At 39.1% G+C, this 11,602-nt stretch overlaps 1 protein-coding gene across 3 annotated transcripts in view; it reads right to left on the reverse strand.

The window, feature by feature from the left end:
• Positions 1 to 9,475, reverse strand: part of TTC1 (tetratricopeptide repeat domain 1) — a 47,408-nt gene extending 37,933 nt beyond the window's left edge. Inside the window, exons 1-2 of one of the 3 annotated variants that reach the window (XM_045503140.1) lie at positions 9,374 to 9,475; positions 7,662 to 8,025 (exon numbers count right to left, since the gene is read on the reverse strand). In XM_045503140.1, the coding sequence (XP_045359096.1) occupies positions 7,662 to 7,994 (333 nt within the window). In that variant the 5' untranslated portion in view covers positions 7,995 to 8,025; positions 9,374 to 9,475. Of the gene's footprint in view, positions 1 to 7,661; positions 8,026 to 9,173; positions 9,292 to 9,347 lie in introns of those variants that run through there. The other 2 variants (XM_045503133.1, XM_045503148.1) reach the window with 2 other exon arrangements.
• Positions 9,476 to 11,602: the final 2,127 nt, after the last annotated feature.

Raw genomic sequence — 11,602 nt, forward strand, 5'->3', positions numbered from 1 at the left:
GTATTTCTGGAATAAATAAATGAGATAAACTCTCTGTAACTCATAAGATCAATTACTGACCTCCACGGGAGAGATAATCATAGTATTTATTCAACAGCTATTGAGTGAAGGAAGATGATGTGCAAGGCCTTGAGACAGTGGTCTTCAAACTTCAGTGAGCGTATAAGAATTATCTAGGGAATTTACATACGACTAAACTCCACTGTGACAAGTAGCCCATAAAAGGTGATTTTCTCACAGGATCAGCCCTATGCAGTATGTTCTATAGGTTCTGATACTATAAAGCATCTTTGTATCATAATATCATAGCAACAATTCTCATCTGCTACCAGATTTGTCCTTTACATCAGCCACACCTTTGAGAAGCACTTATTTGCTTCACAGTTCCAGTACATCTCAAATGTTTGCTAAAATCCCATTCCTCTGGATAGTCATGTCAACATTTAGGTTTTCACAAATACTTAAGATATAGTGCTGAAACACACACACACACACACACACACACACACACACACACACACACACACAGTGCTTTCCTTAAAAGATTTTGCCTGTTTTTAAAAAACTTAGCTGCCTTCTTCCTCCATTACTCTTGTTTTTGTTTTTGCCTCCTCTCCCTCCCCTTCTCCATTACTGATTTAGGAGTTCTGCTGAGAACTGGAACTCCAATTGAGCCTGGATTATCTTCTCAGCCACAGGGCAAGTCAAGTCAGCTTGAATAACAGGATTTAGCTATTGATACTTGATTCTACCTGAAGAGAAACATACACAGATCCTATAATAGCATTTCTTTCCAAATCCTCAAAGGTCAGCTTTCTGTGCTCTGGTAAAAAGTCCATGCTGGTGGTAAAGAATCAATTTTTATTTATATTCTCAAAATGGAATTACTTGTGTTGTTGATTATAAATGTGATGGGCACTTACCGTATAAAAAAAAAAGTAGAGAATAAAACAGGTGAAGGGGATTAAGAGGTTCAAACTTCCAGTTATAAAATAAGTCACAGGGATGAAAAGCACAGCATAGGGAATACAGTCAATAATACCGTAATAACTTTGTATGCTGACAGACTTACCGGTAAGCACTACCATGGCAAGAACTGAGTAATATATGGAACTGTTAAATCACTATGTTGTCCACCTAAACCTAATAGAACTCTGTATACTTCAAAAAAGTATATTAAACATAAATAAAAATTTCCCAATAATCACACCCCGTATCTTTCCAAACTTTCATGTCTGAACATATTTTTACACAGGTTTTTAACTCAAAAGGAATCATCATGGACTATTCTATAACCTGCTGTAAAGGGAAAACACCTCTTGCGTGTCTCCTCTCCTGCCAACACACCGAACACTTCTGTGACCAGACGTGTGGGAGTTTCCCCTGCACCAACAACTCCAACTCTACAGCAGACACCAGATGCTGCCCTGTGTTTTCACTCACTTTGGACACACTCCACCTGGAGATGCATCAGATCCTACAAATTAAGGACTTGCTCCCAACCCCACTCCTACTTCAGATGCCAACTGCCAGTCAAGGTTGTCACCTCTGCTTTTGACCCTTGGGCTATAAACTGGAAGTTCCCATGGCTTCCTCCTCAGCTGCAATTAATTTGCTAAAGAGACTCCCAGAACTCAAGAAAACAGTTCACTTACTAGATTACTGTTTTATTCTAAAGACTGTAACTCTGGGGCCCCTGGGTGGCTCAGTCGGTTAAGAGTCCGACTTCGGCTCAGGTCATGATCTCACGGCTTGTGAGTTCAAGCCCCACGTCGGTCTCTGTGCTGACAGCTCACAGCCTGGAGCCTGCTTTGAATTCTGTGTCTCCCTCCTCTCTCTGCCCCTCCCCTGCTATGCTCTGTCTCTCTCCCCTTCAAAAATAAATAAACATTAAAAAAAATTAAAAAAAAAAAAAAGACTGTAACTCTGGGCACAGGCAGACAGAAGAGATGGTATGCAGGAAGGGGCACTGAGCTTCCATGCTGAGTATGTCACCCTCCTTGCACCTCTACATGTTCACCCAATTCAGAAGCTCTCTGAACGCTTTTGTTTAATTTTTTTTTTTCATTGAGTACTTTTGTTTTATTCAAATGCCAAAACGTAAGTTTCAAGTACAAATCATATACTATACTCAGTTATACTGAGTATAGTATTATACTCAGTTTATTTATTTTTTAATGTTTATTTATTTTTGACAGAGTGAGAAACAGAGCATGAGCAGGGGAGGGGCAGAGAGAGAGGGAGACAGAATCTGAAGCAAGCTCCAAGATCTGAGCTGTCAGCACAGACCCCGAGGTGGGGCTCAAACTCACAGACCGCAAGATCATGACCTGAGCCGAAGCTGGATGCTCAACCGACTGAGCCATCCAGGTGCCCCATCAGTTTGTTTGATTTAAAAACATCGATTATGCTATGTTAACAACTTCCAAAACCAAATGGAAGTTGTTGTAACTAAAACATCTCCTAGTGCATTTCTGGAGGATTACCCTTAATATATTTAGTAGCTACTCCAATTTTCACTCCACAAAAAGGTAAATGATGATGCTATAAGAAAAAGATAGTGAACAGTTATAATATGAAAGACTTCCTGAGAAAAACTTTAACCAGTGCTAGACAGACTAAGAAGGATACCTGTTTCTGTTCCATATTATAGCAAACAGGTTTAAACATTCTGCAAAAGTGCATTTTTGGTCCTACCCAGCCATAAATAGATATCTCATATCTCTTATTACATCACAGAAAGCCCAACTTTTCATCAATAGGATTTAGAATTTGCTAATTGCTTGAGGTTCTTTTCCTAAGAAAAAGGGGGTAAGAAGAAAACTCAAGTATCTATGAACCAAATAACGAAAATAAATATTTAAATGTACTCTGATTTAAATACTTTCAAATGAGGTTGAACTGAGTGAACAGCATAGAAATTTGTATCATCATTAAGCTTAAGAGATACCCAAATATTTTAATATTTATAAAATCAAATGAAGTAACTTCCATTGTTAAGTCCCTCCAAATTTCCCCCACTGTTCAGTTTTGTTATATAATGAAGGTTAGTAACATATTTTAGTGTGAACACATTCATTTCTGCTGACAGCAAAACATAGATTTTCTTTAATGTTCTATGAAGACAAGAATTAGATACCTAGGATCAAAGAACAAAACAAAACAGGAGCCCTTGGGTGGCTCAGTCAGTTAGGCGTCTGACTTCAGCTCAGGTCATGATCTTATGGTTTGGGGATTTGAGCCCTGTGCCGGGCTCTGTGCTGACAGCTCTGAGCCTGGAGTCTGCTTCGGATTCCGTGTGTCCCTCCCCCTCTGCCCTCCCCTGCTTGTGCTCTTTCTCAAAAGTATAAACATTAAAAAAAAAAAAAAAAAAAAAAAAAAGAACAAAACAAAACTAGCTGAGTACTTTGGTAAGTGCACAATATTAGGGTATTTTATTTAGTTTAGCACATGGCTGTTACTGTGACTGATACCGCATGCTACTTTTAGAATTAGATGGTCTTTTCCTGAAGATTTAAGGCAGACTTCAATTCTATCTGCACACTCATAGTACTAAAATGGATTTTTTAATTTTTAAAAAATATTTATTTTTGAGAGACAGAGAGAGAGGATGACAGAGGGCAGAGAGACAGGGAGACACAGAACTCGAAGTGGGCTCCAGGCTTCGCAATGTCAGCACAGAGCCCGACGCAGGGCTCGAACTCAAAACCTGTGAGATCATGACCTGAGCGCTTAACTGAGCCACCCAGGCGCCCCTGGGGTTTTAATGTAGGTTTCAGTACATAAGCACCACTGGTCAAATCATTGGTCACTAGTGATTAACTCAACCTCCAGCCTCTGTCCCCTCCCCAGAGGTGGGGCTGAAAGCTCCAAACTCTGACAACCAGACCTCATTCTTGAGGTGATTTTTGGAAAGCTCCTATGTGTGTGGTTGAAAGGGGCTGGTTATAAATAACAAAACACACCCTTATTTCTTATTAGGAAATTCCAAGGGTTTAGGAACTCTGCTAGGAACTGGGACAAACCCAAGTACATAATTGTTATTATAAGCCATATTATCACACCTGCTTAATGCAATTAACAGGTATTTTTTCCACATCAATATTAAGATTTATCTTTCTTTTTTTTTTTTTTTTTTAATTTTTTTTTTTCAATGTTTATTTATTTTTGGGACAGAGAGAGACAGAGCATGAACGGGGGAGGGGCAGAGAGAGAGGGAGACACAGAATCGGAAACAGGCTCCAGGCTCTGAGCCATCAGCCCAGAGCCCGACGCGGGGCTCAAACTCATGGACCGCGAGATCGTGACCTGGCTGAAGTCGGACGCTTAACCGACTGCGCCACCCAGGCGCCCCTTATCTTTCTTTTTAATGACTGCATTACATGCTACTGCATAAAAATGGCAAAACTGTTTAAAGTAATACCCTCTGTTGAACATCATTTCTAATGTTCAAAATTATGAATGATGTTGTGACACATCTTTATGTATACATCTGTACACGTCTCTAATAACTTCCTTAAAATAAATGACTAAAAATTGTAAAATTCAGTTCCTCATCTCTACTAGCCACATTTCAAATGCTCCACAGCTGATGACTATTAAAATGTGGTTGATCACGGCCAGTAGCTACCATACTGAACAGCGTATACATAGAACATTCCCATCATTCCAAAAGGTTCTATTGATAGCCTTAGTCTAAAGAAATATTCATACTAAAAATGTGATACCTATATCCCACAGAAATGACACAGCACTTTAAACTCCCAAAATTAGCACAAGCACTCTTTATGTCCTCTCATTGCTGACATCAGATAAATCGAGACGTAATGTTTTAATCTGCACTTAAACACTATTAGTGAGGCTAAAAATCTGTTCACATTTTTTTGGCAATTTGTGTTTATTTTGTTGTCGTTGAATTATCTCAACTCTATTTTAAAAGAATCAAGTTTAAAGGTATCCTGTTCCTAGTGACCTATAAAAGCAAACCATGTGTGCAGTGAAGAGAGATTTCTTCATCTGTTTTGCTGGTTTCCTAATAATTTCATAAAGATATTTATCAAAACACCAGAAAAATACCCAAGAGAGTAGTACCACAATTAGGTAAAGGTAGTCTGCACTCTTGGAGGTTGTTTCCTTAGTGGAATTAATGGTTTACATTTCTATAAAATAACAATGGCTATCACCACAGCATGTTGTTTCTAAGAGATATTGTTACAAATTTTCAAATTAAGCTACAAAAACATACAAGTTGATACACAAATATAAAATACAAAATGTTTATATCTGAAAAGTGATTATATTTACACAAAAGTCTAGAATAGGAAAAAACCAACCTATGGAATAGGAATCAGAGCAGTGGGTCCCTGGGTTGGTGGGGGTGCAGGGACAGAATGAGTGGTGATGCACACAATGGGAGTTTCTGGAATGATGGTTATGTTCTGGATCCTAATAAGGGCGTGAGTTACACAGGTGCATACAGTTGTCAAGACTCACTGAACTGTACACAGAATGTAAACAGTTTCACTATATGTAAGTTATATCTTAACTTTTAAAAGGAAGAAAAAAGTTTAAAAGTCATTGTGCCATTTAGAATATTCAACTTAGAGGCAATAAAAGTAATTGTTTTAAATATTTATAGAACTTAAAATGTGATTCCTGACCAGGAGACACAAAGTTTTACTAAATTGGGAATGGGAGGCAGAGTATGTAACATCTGGAGTCAAATCACACAACTGTCAAACCAATGGCACAGTAGAAAATTCACCATCAGGGTAAAACACATCAAGGTATCAGAAAGGCATTGCTAACATTTTAACACAGACATTTAATCAATGCTTCTAAAAAGCCTGCACCTGTGATATGAATCAAACACTTTCTGGAAAACCATTTCCCTAATTATTGAACAGTATGTGATTTAATTTTCCGAGTTTCTGCTGAGGTAGTTTATGAAATTGGTTCATTTTGCCCTTTGTCCTTATCTTCTAAGCCATTGTTATTTTATCCTATCACACTAGCACAAAAGCTAACACATGCATGTTAAAACTAATAGACTTGGGGTGTGTGGGTGGCTCAGGCGGTTAAGCGTCTGACTCTTGATTTTGGCTCAGGTCACAATCTCACGGTTGTGGGACGGAACCCCATATCAGGCTCTGACAGCATGGAGCCTGCTTAAGATTCTCTCTGCCCTTTTCCCCACTTGCATGGGTGTGCACATGCTCTCTCTCAAAATAAAATAAAATAAAATAAAATAAAATAAAACCAATAGACTTAATAATGAAAAATGCCCAAGGAGAGACAAGATGCTCCATGTCACATTACTTCCCAATTCCCACCGTTACAGTGCACATCCAGAATCCCTGCCCATTACCAATGTATCATAACCTGTTCAGTGAGTGAGTTGTTCAGAAGCCTAAGCTACAAATCTCATTCAAGTTCCTTGCAGACAAGGAACTCAGATATTATGGTAACTCTTCAGATGATCTCGATTAGGAGATGAGAAGGAAGGATATGTGGAGGATACCAAGACTTTAGTCTCCAAAAGTGAAGGCTTGTCCAGTTAAGGATGTGGCCCAGGGGCAAAGCAGCAGGAAAATGTACATTGTATTAGTGTATTTGCTTTGTAGAAAGACAGCTGTTTTTGTTATTAAATGCTACATTATACTTTGGAATCAGACCTGGGTTTGAGAATCAGTTCTGCCATTTATTACATGTGTGATCTTGGGCAAGTTACTAAGTTCTGTTCTCTTATGGGAAATGCTAACAGTATATGTTTCATAGGTGTGTTGTAAAGATCACATGAAAACACAACTTTCTAAGTTTAGTGGCTGGCAAATTATAGGTGCTTAACAAATGATAACTACTATCATATACAAGTCTATTTCTCAAGAATGTTATGCAAACAATACAGGGCCGAGTCACTGCCCTCTGCAACCAAACCACTACCAGAATATTCAGGCAGTCATTTTTTTTTGTTTTTTGTTTTTTGTTTTTTTTTTGCTATCAAGGGATTAATACAAATAAGCAGCATACCATAATTCTAAAGTCTAACCAAAAAACGTCCCTTACAGGAATTTCAGCAGCCAACCACCAATAAAGCCATTTAAAAAAAAAAAAAAAAAAAAAAAAGCTAAAAGGTATATACAGATGTTATAAAATTATATGAGGCAAACAGAAGAACTCAAAGTTGACCAAAAAAAAAAAAAAGGAAAAAAAAAAGGAAAAAAAAAAAAGGAAATCTGTTAAGCAGACACACTCCGTGCTACTGATTTATCTCAGCTCGTCACTACTAAAGCAATAAGGACACAGATGGGCAAGTAACTCTTTCAGCACAGATGACCCAATCTGTGATATAGTATCAAACACATTTATTCATTTAAAAAAAAAAATTTTTTTTTTCAACGTTTATTTATTTTTGGGACAGAGAGAGACAGAGCATGAACGGGGGAGGGGCAGAGAGAGAGGGAGACACAGAATCGGAAACAGGCTCCAGGCTCTGAGCCATCAGCCCAGAGCCTGACGCGGGGCTCGAACTCCCGGACCGCGAGATCGTGACCTGGCTGAAGTCGGATGCTTAACCGACTGCGCCACCCAGGCGCCCCAAACACATTTATTCATTTTAAAAAGCAGTTTATCGTGGCAGATAGTGCACAATAAATATTTACCTGTTTCTCTTCATCTGGCATGTTTTTTTCCAGTTCTATTAGGTATTCTTCATCTAGTTCAGAGGAATTCACATTATCATCAGGTTTGTTCTCAACCCTGTCCACTCCTGGCTCCTCCTTTTCAAATGAGGTGCTAGGGTCATGAAAACACTCCTCTTCTCCCTGGTCCTCCTGGGGATGGGCTTCAACATCCTTGAGCAACTTGCTCTGGAAATGGTGATCTTTGGTATTAGAAACTGGAGGGCTAGCACACTCTGCTTCCTGGGGATCTGTAACTTTCAAACCATTGAAAAGATCCTCTGGAACCCTACAGTTTTCTGACTTCTCCCCCATGCTGATCAGTGAGGAAGGTGAAGCTGAAGTTCTGGGAAAAGAGAAAATATGTTAGGTAATGGTGTTTATACAGGTATCCACCACTTTCCGAAAGTATGCCTTATGCCACTTCGCTTTTAACATTAGCATGGTACATTAGCATGGCAATAGCTCTTTTCGTAAAAGTGAAAATCCCCTTCAGATTTCTTTTAGTGAATACATGTAAATATTAATGCAGGTCTTTGTAAAAGCAAACTGGTATAACTCGACCTTTTGGAAAGCAGGGGGTGGTAGGTGTGTGGATAATCTTTATTTTAAGCCATTTTGGCTCAGGAAAGGTTTGAGAAACTCTGAACTTTTGAGACAGCAGGGGAAACCTGTATTAAAAAAAAAGATCCTACCTATTACACCTAAACAAATTTATACATCCAAACCCCAAAACACACCTTAACTTCCTTTCATTGAAATTATTATATAGAAAAATTTGGTTATAAGCCCATAAATAATGCCAAACATAATTTTAACTGACACCCCTTTCAGAACTTCATATAAGCAACAAAAGAAAACGATTTTAATGTGACTCTTCCTTTGTCAGGGTTGTAAAAAATAGGCATAAGCTAAAACAAAAGTAAGAAAAATGAAACGCCCCTAACCTTTATTCAAAACGAATAGCCAGGTCGTAAAAAACAAAAAACAAAAAACAAAAACAAAAACGGGCCTTTCCAGCACCACGATACGAAGCTCAAGAATAAGTATCTGACGGTGCAGTGCCAAAACAGCGATTGTCAAATTCACCCAAGTGCGCGCTGTAGAGCCCACGCAGGTTATAGTGTAAAGGAAATCGTGGCGCAGCTGGTCCTAATCAGGACTCAAGCACGAAAAGAGTGGTTCTCAACCTTGGCTAAACACAATAATACTTGGGACGCTTTAGCAAGTACTGCTACCCAGATCTTATCCTCCACAGATTCTGATTTTGGCGTCTGGCGTAGGCCCAGGATACTCGTATTTTTAAAAAAGGCATCCAAGGTGATTCTAATGTACAGCCAATTGAGAACCACCGCTGTAGAAGCTGAGTCAGACCGTCAGCAGCTCCACCCCTCACCCCTCTGGTCACAGCAAAATCACGCCAACGCCCCTTGTGTCGCGACAAGAGCCCGAATTCGTCCCAGCTCGTCCCAAGAAAACTTCAAAAAACAAGACCTTAATACTAAGACTTAGCCTCCACACACAGTTTTGTTTCCCCTGCTTCCAGGTCTAGTGGAAGAATGCAGGAGTTTGAGTCCCCGGGGTTAAGAAGAGGCCACCCTACGCTTCCCAACAGTTTGTTCTCTGAGTCCCCCACGCCTTAAGCGGACAGCCCCAGGCGGCACTCACAGCTCCCCAGCTCCTCTCGTCCTCACCTTCCCAGCCTCTAAAATCTTCTATTTCCGTTCAGCCAAGTGCACTTCCGTCGGCGCCAACCAATGGCATCACTGTTGGCAAAGCATCCTGGGAAATGTAGTGGCACCCTCAGGGAGAAAGCACGCCGCTGTCGCGGTGTGTGACGCCATTGTACGGACTGAAATGCAGGCGGAAGTTACCATCTTGGGTTACGGCGAGAGTCCGCATTACTCAGCACCTGCGGCCAAAAGGTTGTCTCCAAGCTGTTCCATTTACTCCGTCACCTAACAATGTATAAAGGAATCCTGAAGCATAAACCCTGTCCAAAATAAAATTTTCTCTCCAATGATTCTCAAAGTGTGCCTTTCAAGGGGTCCATTGCTAGATCAAACAGTTTTCATAGTGACACTAAATTTGCCTTTCCCACACTTCTTTCATGAATATACAGTGTTTTCCAGAGGCTGTGTCATGTGATCGCGCAACGGCTTGAATGCAGCAGAGATTACTTAGTTTTCTTTAACTCACAGAACCTATTGCAGAGATAGCTGGGAGGGACTTTATCAGGAAGGATATCTAACCTGTTTTTTGAATTTGTGTCTAAATGAAGTTATGCATACCCTCGTATTTTTGTGTACATCAAAAGCTTTAATATACAAAAACCATTAAAAATAGAATTTTTAGAATTCTATTCTAGAATAGAATAGACAATTTTAGAATTGTCCAGAATTTTGGAAACCTTTTAATATTAAAAAAAAATTTTAATATGGCAGGAACTAAAAAACTGTTCGGTATTTAGGCCTTTTATGACCTTTAAGAAGTCTTGTTAGGTGCAAAGAGATACAAACTTCCAGTTATAAAATAAATAAGTCACAGAGATGAAGGGTACAGCATAGGGAATATACTTAATAATATTGCAATAATTTTATCTGGTAACAGTGACTACAGTTATGTAAGCATTGAGTAATGTACAGAATTGTCGAATCATTATGCTGTACACCTGAAACTAGTATGACATTGTATGTCAACTATACTTCAATAATAATAAAAAAATAAGTCCTGTTAATTAAATTCTGGTGTAATTGAAAAGCTATGAATTTTGGAGCAAAATAAATAAGTAAATACATAAAATAAACTTGAGTTACAATATCAGCTCTTTTACTTTACTAGCTGTCCAACTTTGAATTATAATTCTAGTAACTAACATTTATTATGTGTTTATTAAGTGTCACATGCTGTGAAAAATGCTTTAGGTGGATTATTTGATTATTTGAATTCTAATTTGGCTCTGCCATTTGACTAGCTGTATGACTTTGCTGCAAATTACTTAATGCCTCTAAACTTTCTATTTTTTAATGTTTATTTATTTTTGAGAGAAAGTGCAGCACGAGCGGGGTAGAGGCAAAGGGAAAAGACAGAGGGTCCTAAGCAGGGCTCGAACTCAAGAATGGAGAGATCATGGCCTGAGCCGAAGTTGGATACTTAACTAACTGAGCCACCCAGGAGCCGCAAATGCTTCTTCTAAACTTTAGTATATAAATTTGCCCTCAAATATAAAAATTGCGTTGGGTAACAATGATACCTCACCATTAAGTTTTGGGAGAAAGAAATGATGAAATCTCGGAGAACAGGGCTTGACACACACATAGTGTTTAATGAGTGTTAGAGACAATAATATTATGTGACAGGCCTTGTGACTGTAGCTGGTTACAGGAAACCTAGTAAGACACTGTCCCTGCCCTTCCCATTCCCAAGACTGCATAGGCTAGTCGGGGAAGGGGAGACTGGAAATAAGATAAAAGCACTACTGAGCCTGAAGGAAGATGCAATCCACTCTTTTTTTTTTTTTTTTTAATGTTTATTTTTTTGAGAGAGCCAGCAACAGAGCATGTGCAGGGGAGGGGCAGAGAGAGAAGGAGACACAGAATTCGAAGCAGGCTCCAGGCTCTGAGCTGTCATCACGGAGCCGGATATGGGGCTTGAACCCATGAACCGTGAGATCATGACCTGAGCTGAAGTTGGATACTTACCTGACTGAGCCACCCAGGTGCCCTTCAGTCTTTTTTTTTTTTTTTTTTTAACCAAGGGCCAACACCCAATTGGCCCACTTTAGTAATTCTTCACTAATAAGATATTTGAGTTATGCTGTTGAAAGAGTAATAGTTAATTAAAAGGAAAAAAAAACAGGAAAGGCTGAAGGACATCATAAAAATATCATGACTATTTTTGGAAACGACCAGTAGCTGGATGTT

Source organism: Leopardus geoffroyi, chromosome A1 (genome assembly GCF_018350155.1).
Source record: "Leopardus geoffroyi isolate Oge1 chromosome A1, O.geoffroyi_Oge1_pat1.0, whole genome shotgun sequence".
In the NCBI taxonomy this organism is placed as follows: Eukaryota; Metazoa; Chordata; class Mammalia; order Carnivora; family Felidae; genus Leopardus; species Leopardus geoffroyi.